The sequence below is a fragment of the Chiloscyllium punctatum genome, chromosome 44 (assembly GCF_047496795.1).
Source record: "Chiloscyllium punctatum isolate Juve2018m chromosome 44, sChiPun1.3, whole genome shotgun sequence".
NCBI lineage: Eukaryota > Metazoa > Chordata > Chondrichthyes > Orectolobiformes > Hemiscylliidae > Chiloscyllium > Chiloscyllium punctatum.
In genome coordinates, this window is record NC_092782.1 from 21,121,040 (window position 1) to 21,139,790 (window position 18,751).

General features: G+C 47.1%; 2 protein-coding genes across 3 annotated transcripts in view; both read right to left on the reverse strand.

Moving 5' to 3' along the window:
• Window positions 1–236: 236 nt before the first annotated feature.
• nopchap1 (NOP protein chaperone 1) lies at window positions 237–7,508 on the reverse strand. Its single transcript, XM_072562433.1, is given in 5 exon segments — window positions 237–2,366; window positions 5,373–5,426; window positions 5,428–5,510; window positions 7,118–7,201; window positions 7,345–7,508. Coding segments are annotated over 5 exon segments (480 nt in total). The 5' UTR covers window positions 7,412–7,508; the 3' UTR covers window positions 237–2,174.
• An 8,594-nt stretch (window positions 7,509–16,102) lies between these two features.
• The window catches only part of dld (deltaD), a 28,200-nt gene continuing 25,551 nt past the window's right edge, over window positions 16,103–18,751 (reverse strand). For both annotated transcript variants that reach the window (XM_072562436.1, XM_072562435.1), the window contains exons 12-14: window positions 17,838–17,975; window positions 17,639–17,728; window positions 16,103–16,347 (exon numbers count right to left, since the gene is read on the reverse strand). In XM_072562436.1, the coding sequence (XP_072418537.1) occupies window positions 16,282–16,347; window positions 17,639–17,728; window positions 17,838–17,975 (294 nt within the window). In that variant the 3' untranslated portion in view covers window positions 16,103–16,281. The remainder of the gene's footprint in view (window positions 16,348–17,638; window positions 17,729–17,837; window positions 17,976–18,751) is intronic.

The window sequence follows — 18,751 nt, forward strand, 5'->3', positions numbered from 1 at the left end:
AGGGTTTGCTTACATTTGTTGAGTCATGAGCATCTCATTGCAGGAACGTTTGTTCCTATAGCTTTTGTATTCTGTTTGTCCCACTACAACTTACTCTGACTTCTTCAAACAGATTTTCAGTCAACAGCAGAATTCAAATATACTACCATAAAAGTTAACTTTACCAACTTAATCTTCAGATTTTTATGGTTCAGATGAGACTTAGACACACAGTAAAAACAAGACTCTTCAGCTGGTAAATTCAAATAGGTTTTTATTTAAAACGAAATATGAATTATTACAAGGTTACCATACAGAATCAGTGTTCCTGAAAGAGACATTCAGCAATAATATGGAAACTATTGAATACAGAATTAGTTACACCAAAATGTTTATCTATACAAAGAAACCACTGTTTTACAAAAAGAACGTGTCTGTAATTAAAATCATTCTCTTTTCTCAATCCTAGTTTATCAATTTGACACTATCCTTACTCATGTATCCTTCTCAAGGGAGTCTTTCTTGATTAATACGAACTTTTGAATGTAAACGAAAGCTCCACGCACACGAGGTGGAGACCACACTCGCTGATCTTCAGAAAAGATCAGGCACCAGTGAGCAACAGCACTTCCTTCAACGGAACATTCAGACTTATCAGAGGCAGAGTTTTGTTCCCTCTGCTGGACACAGGTTCATGACAATAAAAAAATTCCAGCATTTGAAGCATCTGCAGAAACTGCAACAATAACTAGATAGATAACCCTAAGACATGCAGAATCAGAAGATTGGTCTTACTAAACCATAAGAAACCAGAGATGCTCAGTAGCTTATTGAATCCTAAGGAGGTGACTCAGAGGGTTGGGCTTTGGAGGAGGATGAGTAAAGAAAAAAATTCAATTGGCCAAACACAAGTGATGAGATTAAAGATTGAAAATAACAGATGACCCAACTTTCTACCAGGTGTAGTTAGATTTGATGGAAAAATGCATCAGCTTATAGAGTACAAAAAAGAATATTCAAACACAAAGGCAGAGAAAAAAAAAGCATCATTAAGCTGGGTCAGGATCAGGAGATGTGATGACTTGTCAGAACTGGTGTTGCAAGACAGACAAAAATGATAAATGTTTGAATGCTATCAAGCAATTGAATGCAGCACCTACAGCTGAAATCTGCTGTGATGGATTTCAAGTAGATCTGCTTTCAAATTGAGAAGTGATTGCAGCTAAAGCACATTCCTACACCATTGAATTTGCAGCACAGACCTGGCCAATGTCTGTTCACAAGGATTATAATGCACAAGATTGTTTATAGTAATTACAGGATATAGTACTGTCACTGTTAAATCATTTTTCATGATATCAAAATATAACTGGTATTTTCTAAAAATGAGTTACAGCAAGGTGCTGTAGAATTGAACAAAATTATCCACCAGCTCCTAATTACAAAGAGATGCCCAGATTTCTCAGTAAAGTGAACGATCAAATTTCATTAGCTCTGCAGGGAAATGGGTTGATTTGTTAAATACTCGCATTACACAGATTCCTATGGTTATCACTTCAAATGTCACTTTTACAAAATTCTGCTCATTTTACTGATTCACTTTTCAAAAACTACATCACTTGTCATTCTCTTTACAACACTCTTAACACCATAAACTCTCAAACGGGCAGCAATGGCTAAACTAAGTCCATCTATTTGCTGGTTGTTGTGGAGCTTAACACTCAACCAGAGCTTCATTCTGTTAAAGAGATTTCTTTCAGTTTCTCCAGTACCAGGACATTTGGTGAAATTATTTCCATTAGGGGAAGTTCATCAGAACAGCAGACCCATAATGTTCAGGAACATCAGGCACTGCTGTTTCCAGAGGCAGCCTGTTTTGAATGGCTGTTGAAAGTAACCAACTGACATGAAGTATACAAATAATGTGCTACAAGTGCAGCATGCTGCTTTGCTGGAAAGTCACACATCTGGCTGATTCCTTTGCAAGATAATTCATGAGGTACCTTCAGTTCCTCAGCTTAGATGGATGCTCTATTAATCCACTCAGATGTTACTGAGGTCAGTGTGACTGTTAACAGTGAGACTGAGGACTAAACAATTCAATTATCTTCTGAAATCATGCAGGACATTGCATCACTTGCATCCCTCTTAAATATGAAGAAATTAATGCCCCTATTCCAGGCTCCTTTGGACAGTTAGTGGGTGCCATCACTTGACAGAACTTCTATTCTACACTTCTTTTGCTTCTGGGATCTGTGTAGTTTGAGATTTGCTTCTGTAACTTCCCCACACTGAGAATCATTTTCACACTGAGAATCCTCATCCTCAGAAGTTAACGCTTCCTCTCCACTTTTGTCACAGCCATTCATCTCAAACAGAGACACATTCTGAAACAGTACAATAGGCAAATGAAGCAGCAGGGAGAAACTGGACAGTAACAATTGGCAGTTTGTTAAGTCTGTGGAGATTGGTTTGAGTGGGAGGGTGGGGTGGTGGGGTGAGGAAGGGTGGGGTGAGGGAGGGTTCCAGAGACTGGAGGGGAATCGGTGAGGATAGGGTAAACAGAAAGATGTTGCAGAGGTTTTGGATCATGGGGAGTGAGGTGGGAACGTATTTCAGAGAGAGTAATTGAGAGGGAAAGAAGAGAGGGCAACTGAGGGGTAATGAAACAGGTGCACAAAGACAAAGGTCGCAGAGAGGTCAGGGATGGGATGATGGGAAGAGATTGGGAACTGGAAAAGCAGAGTAGGAAACATGATACAGAAGTCTGTGACAATCAGTGAAGACTTGACTATACTTAACTCATTTTTCAGCTTTTTACCTAGACCCCTGGAGGCTATGGCAATATCTAAATACTGCTTAAATGTTGAACTTAAATATCTGGCTTAAGCCGAGACAAAAAAAAATTATCCTCAACTCACGTGTCAGCCTTCGATCTCTTAATTTTATGCCTCCTGGTTAATAACTCCTCTATGGATGAAAACAGTGCCATCCTATCCACCCCTTTAATGCACCTCAATCTTACAGAGTCATAGAGATGTACAGCATGGAAACAGACCCTTCGGTCCAACCCGTCCATGCTGACCAGATATCCCAACCCAATCTAGTCCCACCTGCCAGCACGCGGCCCATATCCCTCCAAACCCTTCCTATTCATAAACCCATCCAAATACCTCTTAAATGTTGTAATTGTACCAGCCTCTACCACATCCTCTGGCAGCTCATTTCATACATGTACCACCCTCTGTGTGAAAAAGTTGCCCCTTAGGTCTCTTTTATATCTTTCCCCTCTCACCCTAAACCTATGCCCTCTAGTTCTGGACTCCCCGACCCCAGGGAAAAGACTTTGTCTATTCATCCTATCCATGCCCCTCATAATTTTGTAAACTTCTTAGAAGACAGAGGGTGGTGGTGGAGGTTGTTTTTCAGACTGGAGGCCTATGACCAGTGGAGTGACACAAGGATCGGTGCTGGGCCCTCTACTTTTTGTCATTTACATAAATGCTTTGGATGCGAGCATAAGAGGTACAGTTAGTAAGTTTGCAGATGACACCAAAATTGGAGGTGTAGTGGACAGCGAAGAGGGTTACCTCAGATTACAACAGGATCTGGACCAGATGGGCTGAGAAGTGGCAGATGGAGTTTAATTCAGATTAATGCGAGGTGCTGCATTTTGGGAAAGCAAATTTTAGCAGGACGTATACACAATGGTAAGGTCCTGGGGAGTGTTGCTGAACAAAGAGACCTTGGAGTGCAGGTTCATTGCTCCTTGAAAGTGGAGTTTCAGATAGATAGGATAGTGAAGGAGGCGTTTGGTATGCTTTCCTATATTGGTCAGAGTATTGAGTACAGGAGTTGGGAGGTCTTGTTGCAGCTGTACAGGACATTGGTTAGGCCAATGCGTGTAATTCTGGATTATACATCTCTATCAAGTCCCTTTTTAACCTTTACTGCTCCAAGGACAACCCACCAGCCTATCCAATCCTTCCTCATAGCACAGATTGTCTAGCCCAGGTAACATCCTGTCAAATCACCCTCACTATTGCAATCAAATTCTTCCTATAATGTGGTGACCCAAAATTTGATGCAATTGTGGCCTAAACAGTGTTTTATAAAGTTTCAGCAAAATCTCCCTGTTCTTGTGTGCTATGCCTCAGGTGCAAAAAGGTAAGAATCCCATTTGCATTCTTAATCTATTTGCCCTGCAGGGTGTTTGTGGATACACAAACCAAAAGGTGTCTGTGATGTTTAATACTTTACAGTGCTCTGTCACTCAGCATAACCCATTGTCTTGTTACCCCTCCCAAGTACATCACCTCATACTTTTTTGGATTGAATTCCATTTGCTACTGCTCTGCCTACCTGACCAGTTTGTGCCCATCTGCCCTCTCCACATCCTCCCTCGTGCCCCCTCTCCTCCTTGTCCTTCTGCTCCATCCTCCTCCACTATCTCACATGCCCCACACTCTTCCCCCATCTTCTATGTTCCCTGTATCCCTCACTCCCCTTCCACATTCCCCATCGTAAACCAACTCGCCCACACCACACTCCCCTTCGCTCCCCCCTCGTCCCTCCCCAATACCCCCTTGTTACCCTCCCCATTCCCTCGTCGTTCCTCTCCGCTCACCATTCATCTCACCCCTTGCCCATCTGCCACCCCCCCCACTGCCATCTCACCATTCCATCTGCCACTCCCGTCATCTACAGCTCCCATCTGCCACCCTAGTCCTCACATCACGCTCCTCTTCCATCTGTCCCCCACTCCCCTCATCCAGCCCCTCCCCATCTGCCCACCTACTCCCTCATCTCACCTCTGCACTCCCATCTCCACCTTCTTCCTCTAGCTGCCCTGCCACCCCCCATTCCCCACACCTACTCCTTCCCCATCTCCCACCCCACTCAGCTCATCTCGACATTCCCACATCTTCCACTCTCATTTACCCCCTACCCCAACTGCTCCCCACTCCCCTCAGCTCGCACTGCCCCACCCACTCGGGTCATCTCACACCTTCCCACCTCCCCACCAACTCCCTTCATCTTGCCATTCCCCCATCTTTCCTCTCCCATCTGACCCTTCCCCATCTCCCATTCCCTTCCACCCTCCCCCATTCCCCGCTCGCCCCCCCCCCCCCCCCCCCCCCCCCCCTGTCGCGCCTCCCCCATTCCCCGCGCCCCTCTGTCGCGCCTCCCCCATTCCCTGCGCCCCTCTGTCGCGCCCTCCCCCATTCCCTGCGCCCCTCTGTCGCGCCTCCCCCATTCCCCGCGCCCCTCTGTTGCGCCTCCCCCATTCCCCGCACCCCTCTGTCGCGCCCCTCCCCCATTCCCCGCGCCCCTCTGTCGCGCCCTCCCCCCTCACCTCCCCGGCCCCGTTTCCATCCTATGTTCTCACTCACCATTTCAATAACATTATCGGAACAATCCTCTATATTCTCGATGTCAAACTGTCTCCGGTTTAGATATCTCCATCTGTTTTAAGAGTTCCTGATTCGCATTGGCCAACTTTGGCAGAAAGCTCTGAACTCTGTCCAACACTGAGGGTAAAGACAGGTAGAGATAAAACCTAAACATTGCAAAGTGGGATCGTAACTGACAATGTCTGCACTGTTTTTAAATGGACTTCGGGGTGGTGCATGTGAGGGAAGGGGGGCGAACAGAAGAGTGGAGGGAAAGGAAGACTGGGGAGGGAGAATGAGGAAGGGGAAGAGGCGAGGGGGGGGGGGAAGAGACGAGGGGGTGGGGGGGGAAAGAGGCGAGGGGGGGGGGGGGAAGAGGCGAGGGGGGGGGGAAGAGGGGGGGGAAGAGGCGAGGGGGGGGGGAAGAGACGGGGGGGGGGAAGAGACACGGGGGGGGGGAAGAGACACGGGGGGGGGGAAGAGACGGGGGGGGGGGGAAGAGACGGGGGGGGGGGAAGAGACGGGGGGGGGGGGAAGAGACGGGGGGGGGGGGGAAGAGACGGGGGGGGGGGGAAGAGACGGGGGGGGGGGAAGAGACGGGGGGGGGGGGGGGAAGAGACGGGGGGGGGGGGGAAGAGACGGGGGGGGGGGGGGAAGAGACGGGGGGGAGGAAGAGACGGGGGGGGGGGGGAAGAGACGGGGGGGGGGGGAAGAGACGGGGGGGGGGGGGGGAAGAGACGGGGGGGGGGGAAGAGACGGGGGGGGGGGGAAGAAGACGGGGGGGAAGAGACGGGGGGGGGGGGAAGAGACGGGGGGGGGGGAAGAGACGGGGGGGGGGAAGAGACGGGGGGGGGGAAGAGACGGGGGGGGGGGAAGAGACGGGGGGGGAAAAGAGACGGGGGGAAGAGACTGTGGGGGGTGGTTATGGCGGGTGTATGAGGGTGTTATGAGGGGGGCGGCATATGGGGTTCGTTATGGGGGGGGGGTTATGGCGGGGGGGGAGGGGGTTAATGCGGGGGGGGGGGGGGGGGGGGGGGTATGGCCGGGGGGGGGGGGGAGGGAGTTAATGCGGGGGGGGGGGTTATGGCGGGGGGAGGGGTTATGGCGGGGGGGGGAGGGGGTTAATGCGGGGGGGGGGGGGGGGGTTAATGCGGGGGGGGGGGGGGGTTAATGCGGGGGGGGGATGGGGTTAATGCGGGGGGGGGGGGTTTAATGCGGGGGGGATGGGGTTAATGCGGGGGGGGGGTTATGGCTGGGGGGGGGAGGGAGTTAATGCGGGGGGGGGGGAGGGAGTTAATGCGGGGGGGGGGGTTATGGCGGGGGGGGGAGGGAGTTAATGCGGGGGGGGGGGGTTATGGCGGGGGGGGGAGGGAGTTAATGCGGGGGGGGGTTATGGGGGGGGGGGGTTATGGCGGGGGGGGGGGAGGGAGTTAATGCGGGGGGGGGTTATGGGGGGGGGGGGTTATGGCGGGGGGGGGGGTATGGCCGGGGGGGGGGGGGGAGGGAGTTAATGCGGGGGGGGGGGGTTATGGCGGGGGGAGGGGTTATGCGGGGGGGAGGGGGTTAATGCGGGGGGGGGGGGGGGTGGGGGTTATGGCGGGGGGGGGATGGGGTTAATGCGGGGGGGGGGTCTTATGGCCGGGGGGGGGGATGGGGTTAATGCGGGGGGGGGGGGGGGTTATGGCGGAGGGGGGGGGGTTATGGCGGGGAGGGGGGTTATGGGCGGGGGTCAGGGCTGCACTCACCGCTGCTCCTCTCCACTCTCACGATCTGGGGTCGGGTTGATCTCCTCGATCGAGCCGGATCCACCACGAGGCTCTGCCTGAAACCTGCCGCAAAAATAAAATAAACAACCAAAATCAACCGCCATTCTCTCAGAGCCCACTCACCCCCCCCCCGACCCCCCACCCCGTCCCTGTCCCCCCCCCCCCCCCCCCCACCCCGTCCCTGTCCCTGACCCTGACCCTCTCACCAGGGACACTCTCCGTCCTCAGAAGCTCTTTGGATCGATTCGGGGACAGGCCATTTCCCGCCGCCATCACCGCGACGTCCCAACCGTCAACTCCCGCAAAACCCGGAGAGTGGATCAACACAAAACCCGGAGAGTGGATCCACACAAAACCCGGAGAGTGGATCAACACAAAACCCGGAGAGTGGATCCACACAAAACCCGGAGAGTGGATCAACACAAAACCCGGAGAGTGGATCCACACAAAACCCGGAGAGTGGATCAACACAAAACCCGGAGAGTGGATCAACACAAAACCCGGAGAGTGGATCAACACAAAAACCGGAGAGTGGATCAACACAAAACCCGGAGAGTGGACCCACAGAAAACCCGGAGAGTGGATCAACACAAAACCCGGAGAGTGGATCCACAGAAAACCCGGAGAGTGGACCCACAGAAAACCCGGAGAGTGGATCAACACAAAACCCGGAGAGTGGATCAACAGAAAACCCGGAGAGTGGATCAACACAAAACCTGGAGAGTGGATCCACACAAAGCCCGGAGAGTGAACTCACACAAAACCAGAGAGTGGACCCACACAAAACCAGAGAGTGGACTCACTCAAAACCCAGAGCGTGGTTCACATTCACTCAAAACCCGGAGCAGGGCCTCCCACAAAGCCTGGAGCAGAGTTCACACTCCCGCAAAACCCGGGGCGGGGTTCACACTCCCGCAAAACCCGGAGCATGGACTCCAGCAAAACCCAGAGTGAAGCATAATGCTGATCAGGATTCTATATGCAAGAACACTGAAAAAGGCTAGAGATTAAATTCTTCTCTAGGGACCCTGGCTGATATTCTTGCTCCATAGTTAACCACGAGTGAGGTCCCAGAAGACCAGAGGGTACAGAATGCTGTGCCCTTATTTAACAAGGGCTGTAAAGAAAAGCCTGGGAATGAAGAGACCAGTAAGCTGTGATGGGTTAGTTACTTGAGAAGATTCTAAGTGATAAGATATACATGTATTTGAAAAGGCAAGGACTGATTAGGGATAGTCAACATGGCTTTGTGCGTGGGAAATCATGTCTCACAAACTTGACTGAGTTTTTTGAGGAAGTAACAAAGAGGATTGATGAGCGCAGAGCGGTAGATGTGATCTATATGTGATCTATAAGTCATTAGACAAGGGTCCTCATGGGAGACTGATTAGCAAGGTTAGATCTCATGGAATACAGGGAGAACTAGCCATTTGGATACAGAACTGGCTTAAGGTGGGTGAGGGTGGTGACAGAGGGTGATGGTGGAGGGTTGTTTTTCAGACTGGGGTGACCAGTGGAGTGCCACAAGGATCGGTGCTGGGCCCTCTACTTTTCGTCATTTACATAAATGATTTGGATGCGAGCAAAAGAGGTGTGGTTGGTAAGTTTGCAGATGACACCCAAATTGGAGGTGTAGTGGACAGCGAAGAGGGTTACCTCAGATTACAACAGGATCTTGACCGGATGTGGCTGAGTTTAATATTCAGAGAAATGCGAGGTGCTGGACCTAGCAGGACTTATACACTTAATGGTAGGGTCCTCGGGAGTGTTGCTGAACAAAGAGACCTTGGAGTGCGGGTTGATAGCTTCTTGAAAGTGGAGTCGCAGGTAGATAGAATAGTGAAGAAGGCGTTTGGTATACTTTCTTTTATTGGTCAGAATATTGAGTACAGGAGTTGGGAGGTCATGTTGCGGCTGTACAGGACATTGGTTAGGCCACTGTTGGAATATTGTGTGCAATTCTGGTCTCCTTCCTCTCGTAAAGATGTTGTGAAACTTGAAAGGGCTCAAAAAAGATTTACAAGGATGTTGCCAGGGTTGGAGGATTTGAGTTATACGGAGAGGTTGAACAGACAGGGGCTGTTTTCCCTGGAGCGTCGGAGGCTGAGGGGTGACCTTATAGAAGTCTACAAAATTATGAGGGGCATGAATAGGGAAAATAGACAAAGTCTTTTCCCTGGGGCTGGAGAATCCAGAACTAGAGGGCATAGGTTTAGGGTGAGAGGGGAAAGATATAAAAGAGACCTACGGGGCAACGTTTTCACAGAGAGGGTGGTACGGGTATTGAATGAGCTGCCAGAGGAAGTGGTGGAGGCTGGTACAATTGCAACATTTATAAGGCATTTGGATGGGTGTATAAATAGGAAGGGTTTGGAGGGATATGAGCTGGGTGCTGGCTGGTGGGACTAGATTGGGTTGGGATATCTGGTCGACATGGATGGGTTGGACCGAAGGTTCTGTTTCCATGCTGTACATCTCTATGACTCTAAGTGACTAGGAAGGTTGACAAGGGAAGGGTAGTAGATGTAGTATATAAGGATTTCTGTAAGGCCTTTGATAAGGTTCCATATGGTAGTCTGCTCTGAAAGGGTAGATTGCATGGAATCCAATGGGAGCTGGCGAATTGGATACACAATTGGCTAGATGGTAGGAAGCAGTGGATAATAGTGGAAGGATTAGATGGCATCAGGTTAAGGTTAGAGAGGAAAGAATAAAAGGGAACCTGAAGGCAATTCTTTTACACAGAGGGTGGTACGCATATGGAATGACCTACCAGCAGAAATGGCTGAGGTGAGTACATTAACAACATTTAAAAGCCATTAAAATACATGGATAGGAACGGATTAGAAGAATATGGGCCAAGTGCAGGGAAATGGGGTATAGCTTGGACAGACATGTTGATTGGCATGAATCAGTTTGGACTAAAGGGCCCGTCTCCATACTGTAAGACACCATGACTCTATTGCAAGTCATCTTAAACTGTCTAAGTAGAGATCCTCACTGTTATCAAGTCAGGGACAGTTCCCACAAGTTCACGCACAAGCCTTTGCCTCACTTCCCAGGACCTGCTGCTGGATTATCTGATGGTTTAAACCACAAACTATCATCTCCACTAAACAAAGCCAAGCCATCAGCTCTAAAGAAGGATCATCAGACCCAAACATTTAACTCGGTTTTCTCTCCACAGATATTGCCAGACCTGACCCATTTCCCCAGATATGTCTGCTTTTGCTTCACATTTCCATCAGCTGCACTTCTTTATTTTCTGTCTAGCCATCTTCGCCTCGCCCTGCAGTAGCAAGACTATATTTGAAGGGTCACTGTTGATCTGATGCTGAACTAGAGAAGCCATACCAACACTGCAGGGGCAGGACAGAAGCTAGTCTGTATACAGGCACTGTTTGGAACCAGAGGTTTGCAGAGACAGAAGCATTTATAGCTCAAGGAATTTTAGATCTGAGTTGAAGAGCTGAAGTCTGAACTGCAGACTTGTGCCGCATGAGGGAGTGGAAAAATGACCTGGAGACTTTGCACCAGGAGCTGGAAATGCTTCTCTGTCCAGGTAATTCAAATTTGCTTTATGCAGGTGAGGCAGGTATGAGGACACAAGCTGTGGCATTACAGGAGCCTTGGCCCCGACAATTATCCAACTATTAGGAGGTTCTTGCAAACTGTGTGGACTACAGTGGAATTGCAGGCAAGATGAGCAAACTGACCATTGCATCTTATTGCACTTTATTTTGAAGGAAATGATGTGATAAAGCTGCTTCTTTAACAAGGTTATGCTGTCCTGTTTTCTTTTTCAGAGACGTCATAAACATAAGAGTCTGGGATTGAAGGGGTTTAGGGCCAATTTGTTTATAGCAAACAGATACTGCCTGAGGCAAAAGGCTTTCACTTAAAAAAAACTGGTACAATGAAAGGGGAGTGGCCAGTTCTTCCAGCTCTGCTTTTCTCTGGCTTGGTTTGGTTTTGAACAGTAGTGTGAAAGATGTTGCTGGACCCAAAGAAGCAGGTCCAGGTTGGTACTCTGTCTCTGTCCTCTATCCTGCAAGAACCTGTGTTTGATTTTACTTTTTGTGCCAAGGGGTATTTGTGAGAATTGTTGCAAATATTTGGAACAGCATCATTAAGTTGGGATGATCTATTGGGTTTTCGGAGAGGTTAAGTTATTTGGTATTCTATTTTCTGATGTTTGTGTTTCATTCAGTAATCTTGTAAATAAATTGTGTTTTGTTTAAAACTAAGTGGTTTGACCAGCTGCATCTCTCCTGGAATATCAACTGAACACCTGCTTAAAACAACTAGCAAAATTAGGGTCTGGGCTACCTTCTTGGAATGTTTTGAGGGGTCTGGCCTGGTCCATAACAATAGAATATAAAGTAGTCTTTTAAAACTAAATATGGCATTAGTTAGACCACAACTGGAATACTCTGAACAGTTTTGTTCTTATCTTATGAAGGATGTACTAGCATTGGAGGCAGTCCAAAGAAGATTCACTAAGATTGCACCATGTATGAAGGGATTGTCTTACAAGGAGAGTCATACAACAAGGAAACAAACCCTTTGATCTATGCCAAACATGATCCCAAACTAAACCAGTCCCACCTGCCTGCTCTTGGCCGATATCCCTCCAATCCTTTCCCATTCATGTACATTTAAATGTCTTTTAAATGTTTGTATCCATATCCACCATTTCCTCAGGAAGGTCATCCCATATGTGAACCACCTGTATAAAAAAATTATCCCTAGTGTCTTTTTTTACATCTTTCTGTTCTAACCTTAAAAAGGTACCCTCTAGTCATGAAATTCTCCCATCCTAAAGAAAAGACAACTACCTTTAACTCTATCTATACCCCTCATTATTTTATAAACTTAAAAGTTTGAGTCACAACCTCCTACTCTCCAACGAAAAAAGTCCCAGCCTATCTAGGCTTTCTTTATAACTCAAACCTTCCATACCTGCCAAATCTCTTCTGATATCTTAATATCTTTCCTATAACTGGGTGAGCAGAACTGGATACAGTATTTCAGAAGGGGCCTCACCAATGTCCTATACAACCTCAACATGACTTTCCAACTTCTATACTCAAAGGACTAAGCAATGAAGGCAAGCATGCCAAGCACTTTTTAAACCACTCTGTCTATATGTGATGCAAATTTCAAATAATTGTGTAGCTGCACCCCTACTCAAGGCCCTACCATTAATTTAATAAGCCCTATCTTTATTTGTTGTACCAAAATGTAATACCTCATATTTATCCAGATTGAAACCAATCTGCCATTTTTCAACCCATTGACCTATATGATTAAGATTAGATTACTTTTTTTTTAGATTACATTACAGTGTGGAAACAGGCCCTTCAGCCCAACAAGTCCACACCGACCCGCTGAAGCGTAACCCACCCATACCCCTACATTTACCCCTTACCTAACACTATGGGCAATTTACCATGGCCAATTCACCTGACCTGCACATCTTTGGACAGTGGGAGGAAACCGGAGCACCCAGAGGAAACCCACCCAGACACGGGGAGAACGTGCAAACTCCACACAGTCAGTCACCTGAGGCGGGAATTGAACCCAGGTCTCTGGCGCTGTGAGGCAGCAGTGCTAACCACTGTGCCACCGTGCCACCCATCTTTTTGTAATCTTAGAAAACCATCTTCACTGTCTACTATGCCACCAATTTTGGTGTCGACTACAAACTTAAAAACCATGCCGACCATACTTTTATCCAAATCATTTACATAAATGACAAACAAAAGAGGACCCAGAACAGAACACTGCTGATGACAGACCTCCAGTCTGTAAAGCAGTGAAGCTAATTATCTATCCAATTGCCAAGCTCACCCTGAATCCCATGTGATCTAACTTTACTAATTAATCGACAATGTGGAACCTTACTGAAGGCTTTACTAAAATCCAAATAAACAACGTCTACTGCTCTGCCTTCATCAATATTTTTGGTAACTTCCTCAAAACACTCAACCAAGTTTGTGAGACACAATTTTCCTCACACAAAACCATGCAGATAGCTCACTATCCTATACCATTCTTCAAGAACTTCCTCATTATTTAACGTATTTTGAGGCACATTAAGGTCCATGCCATCTGGATTTGATTTCTCACTCTGCGGGGCAGTAACTAAACACCTGTCTCTCTGGTGGCTTTCCTAACCTCTGGCACATTTGACAGGTATGACAAAATTCAACTACAGTTGTGAGGAAGAGGCAAAAATCTTCTAGGAGAAAGTGAGGACTGCAGATGCTGGAGATCAGAGCTGCAAATGTGTTGCTAGAAAAGCACAGCAGGTCAGGCAGCTTCCAAGGAGCAGGAGAATCGACGTTTCGGGCATGAGCCCTTCTCAGCTGAGGAAGAGGTAAACTAATGTCAGGATGATTTAGATAAGTTGAATGAATGGGCAAACACATTGCTGATGCAGCACAAAGTGGCTGAATGTAAAGTTATACACCTTGGTTTTGGAAACAGGAAAGATGATTATTTAATTAGTGATACATTGAGAAATATGGATGTACACAGAGATCTGGGCATCCTTACACACCAGTCAATGCAATTTAACAAGCAAGTACATCAAGCAAAAGAGAAAATGCTGGAAAATCTCAGCAGGTCTGGCAGAAAAGAGCTGACATTTCAAGTCTAACTGACCCTTTATCAAAGCTAAAAAAAAAGGGAGAAATAGGGAGGTATTTATACTAGGCTGAGAGAAGGTGAGTCATGGCTCCAGAAGCAAAGGTAGCAATAAAGAGGTGATAACAACAGTGCATAGAGAGATTATAGGGAGATTACGAGTTGTGAATGACCAAGGCTGAAGCCAGTGCTGTGACAAAATATGTGAGGAATGGGGGGGATGGGTGAAGCAGAGGCAAAATGGAAAACAGGGGAGAAGGGTAGCAAAGGGGGAAGAGGAGAGGAAAAAGGTGATGAGAGAGTGGGGAGCGAGAGAAAGACAATCAAGAAATAAGAGGTACAGAACAATGAAAAATAATTAAAAAATAAGTGAAATAAAATTACGGAGCAGAATGAAAACAGAGGGGTCGAGATGGGATAATCATCTGAAGTTGTTGAATTCAATGTTGAGACCGGCAGGCTGTAACATGCCTAGTTGGAAGATGAGATGCTGTTCCTCCAGTTTGCGTTGAGCTTCACTAGAACATTGCAGCAGGCAGAGGACAGACATGTGGGCATGGGAGCAGGATTGTGTTGAAGTGGCAAGCCACGGGAAGGTCTGGGACCTGATTGCATACAGACCGAAGGTGCTCAGCAAAGTGATCACCCAGTCGGTGTTTTGTCTCTCCGTTATAGAGGAGACCACATTGGGAGCAACGAATGAAATAGACCAAATTGAAAGAGATACAAGTGAAACGCTGCTTAATCTGAAATGAGTGTTTGGGGCCTTGGATGACTTTCTGCGATTGCATGGGAAGGTGTCGTGTGTGATGGGAGATGGGAGAGCTATTAGGTGTGATGGGAAGGTGCCGTGTGTGATGGGAGAGGTGTTAGGTGTGATGGGAAGGTGCTGTGAGATGGGAGATGGGAAAGGTGTTAGGTGTGATGGGAAGGTGCCGTGTATGATGGGAGAGGTGTTAGGTATGATGGAGGAGTGGACTAGGTTGTCCTGGAGGGAATGATCTCTGCGGAACGCAGACACCGGGAAGGAAGGGAAGATGTGTTTAATGGTGGCGTCGGCGAAAATGGCAGAGGATTATTCTTTGCATGTGAAGGCCTGAAGAAGTGCAGCAAGCAATTTGGAAAGCAAATGGTACATTGACCTTCATTGAGACAAGACTAATTCAGAAGTCAGGATGCCTTACTGCAGTTATACAGAGTCTTAGTGGACTATTGTGTGCATTTGATGCCCCAAAGGATGATACACTTGGCATAGAGCGAGTGCAGCGAAAGTTCATTAGGCTGATACTAAAGATGGCAGGTCTGACCTATGAGGAGAGATTAGTTTGACTGGGCTTGTATTGGAATGTTGAGAGAAGGTCTCATTGAAATGTCTAAAATTCTAACAGGACTGGACAAACAAGATGCAAGCAGTTTGTTTTCCCTGGCAGTCCAGAGTCTAGTCAGGGTACACAGTACTAAATAGCCTACTCAATATCCCGAGACTGAGACTAGGAAACATTCCTGCATTTAAAGGGTAGTGAACTTGTGGAATTCTCTACCACAGAAGACCTTGGAGATGTTCTGAAGAAGTCAAATGAGATTCAGAATCATCAAATTCCTACAGGATGGAAGCCATTTGGTCCAGAGTCCACACTGACCCATACATGTCTGTAAGCCTGCATTTCCCATGTCTAATCCACCTAGCCTGCACATCCCTGGACACTGTGGGCAATTTAGCATGGCCAGTCCACCTAACCTGCACCACTTTGGGCAGAGAAAACTGGAGGCACCCAGAGGAAACACACAGACAAGGAGAAAGTGCAAACTCCACACAGACAATCGCCAGAGGGTGGAATCGAACCCAGGTCCCTGGTGCTGTGGGACAGCAGTGCTAACTATTGATCTGCCCTTGGGATGTTAACTGTTTCTCTCTTCAGAGATGCTGCCAGATCTGCTGAGTTTCTCCAGCATTGTTTGGCATCCAATTGTTTTCTACAAACTGCAATTTGAAAATTCAGTTCCAAGGTCTGCCTCTCTATAGCTGGTCCCAGACTAATTTGCTAAATAGGAATTGTCATGGGTGCCTGATTCCAGCCCTTCCTGCATCCTCATTACCAAGTCCTATAGAACTTAAAGCCCTCATATTCAATTCCATGATTGCTTTCTGTCCCATGCTGCAGTCTCATTGAATGCTCAAACTTCTGTTTCCCCTTTGCCATTCTTTCCCCTTGCCCCCTGCCCTCCTTGAACTCCCTCAGCCTCCTACCTAGGAAGAGGGCTGGAACACCGGCATTTTGGGGTGAAAACACTGACAATAATCGAACAGAAATCTATACATCATTTCCTCAGTTTTATTACTGTTAAAATACAAGTAATGTGGCATCATTTGACAAACAAATCGTTTATTACAATCCTGCTTAAGGCCAACAGATAATTTCATTCTTCATCACAATGCCAAGTTACTAATGGTTCCGACGCCAGTTACAGTTTATATACAAATCACAAATCTTTTAGAAGTTAATGGCTTTGCCAAATGATGCTGCTATGTTTGCCTCTCTGAAAGCTTCTGAAACAGTCTGCAAGAGAAGAGAAAAAGCAGTGAGACTGTTTAATTACTAGTTTCACAGAGTCTTAGCAATGGTCAGTAATTACTTTCATAACCAAAACAAGAACTTTGTCTGCTCCAGTTCCAAGCTAAATACAAATTTACAAACAATATGGAATAAAGCAGAAAACAAAGTTTGGGAAGTGAGTGAAGGGCTGGGAGGTAGAGAGCAGCCAATTGGAATCTTGAGAGTTGGTATTTCAGTTGTTTAGAAAGTGCAAATAATCCATATAAAAGTAAATGTATTAGGCAAAACAGTAAAAATGTACAACATAGGGATTATTAGTGAGAATGGAAACAGTTCTCAAAAGCAAAAAGTGGCTATCACCCGGACCACAACCCTCATTCCTGATGAAGAGCTTATGCCCGAAATGTTGATTCTTCTGCTCTCAGATGCTGCCTGACCAGCTGTGCTTTTCCAGCACCACAATATTGACACTGATCGCCAGCATCGACAGTCCTCACTTTCTCCCAGGGTAGACAGAGATGTTATTTTCTTCCTGACTGGGGAAATCTCGAATCTGGGGGCACAGTCTCAGGATAAGCAGATGATCGTTTAGGATCGAAATAGGGAGACATTTATTCACACAATTCACTGCTCCAGAAGGGTGTGAATGCTCCATCACTTAATATATCTAAGGCTTGGACAGACAGATTTTGATGTCTCAGGAAGAGAGGGATATGGGGAGCAGACACTAAAGTGGAGTTTTTTAGATTAGATTAGATTACTTACAGTGTGGAAACAGGCCCTTCGGCCCAACAAGTCCACACCGCCCCGCCGAAGCGTAACCCACCCATACCCCTACATTTACCCCTTGCCTAACACTACGGGCAATTTAGCATGGCCAATTCACCTGACCTGCACATCTTTGGACTGTGGGAGGAAACCGGAGCACCCGGAGGAAACCCACGCAGACACGGGGAGAACGTGCAAACTCCACACAGTCAGTCGCCTGAGGCGGGAATTGAACCCGGGTCTCTGGCGCTGTGAGGCAGCAGTGCTAACCACTGTGCCACCGTGAAGCCCATGATCAGCCTTGATTGTGTAGAATGGGGAAGTAAGCCTGATGGGCCAAATAACCTATTGCTGCTTTGATTTCTAGTCAGATACACATGGACAAGAAATATATAGAATAAGCACAACTGCTCTTTCAGTAGAGGTACAACATTTGCGTGCCGTGAAGACTTTAGGGATGCAGGTTTTTAATAATCTGTGCAGTGCTATCCCTGTTCAGTACTCCAAAGTTCCCAGCGTTACTTACTGGATGAGCATGACAAACACGGGCAACATCTTCACATGATGCTCCATACTCCATAGCGAGGGTGGCTTCATTGATCATTTCCCCAGCACCCTGAACAGAGAGAAAACCACATTCACTGATCATTTCCCCAGCACCCTTAACAGAGAGAAAACCACATTTACTTCTATCCCATCTACACCACAATGGGTTTGCTACTTACAGAACCAAGGATATGTGCTCCAAGCATTCTGTCTGTTTCTTTATGGCTAAGAATCTTTACCAGACCATCAGTATCATTGTTAGTCTTTGCTCTGCTGTTGGCAGCAAATGGGAATTTGCCAATCTTGTACGGAATGCCCTAAAAGAAAATGAATGATCAATACTGAATAAAACAGGCTCACATATGCTTTACGTTCAAGACAGACCTGTTTTTGCAGCAAGTGAGGTGTACACTTAGTGACATGCATTCTACAAACTTGCAGTCATAAGGGGGTTAATGGTGGTGTAGTGGTGATGTCGTCACTGGATGGGTGATCCAGAACCCCAGACTCATGTTCTGGGAGACATGGATTTGAATCCCATCATGACAGAAAGTGAAATCCAAATTCAGTTCAAAAAGTAGCCTAATGATGACCGTGCAAGTACTGTCGGTTGTCATAAGTCACGTGGCATCACGTTAGCAAATCTACCTACCTTACCTGGTCTGGCCTACATTTGACTCCAGACCCACAGCAAACAATTTGGCTCATAAATGCTCTCCAGACAATAAATGCTGGTCTACAGAGCAATGCTCACATCCCATGAGTAGAAACAATTCCAGATGGATACTCTCAGTACAGTGCTATCCTGGGTCTGAGTTATTAAGTAAGTGGTTCACTGGCCCCTGACAAGGATTGTCAAGGTCCTATGGTCTTTACAGAAGGAAATCAGAAATATTTCCATACCCTTTTCTGGCCTGACATCACTGAATCACATTATATGGTCATTCCTTCAATGTTGCTTGCAGGATCTTGCCGTGCACAAAAGGGCTGCTTTGAAAGTGATCAGATTTCAAAGCCATTTCATTGTAAATAGTACTGCAAAAGTTCTGTGCTAGAAGCACAACTTATCCTGTTGTATAAAGAGGACTTAGGA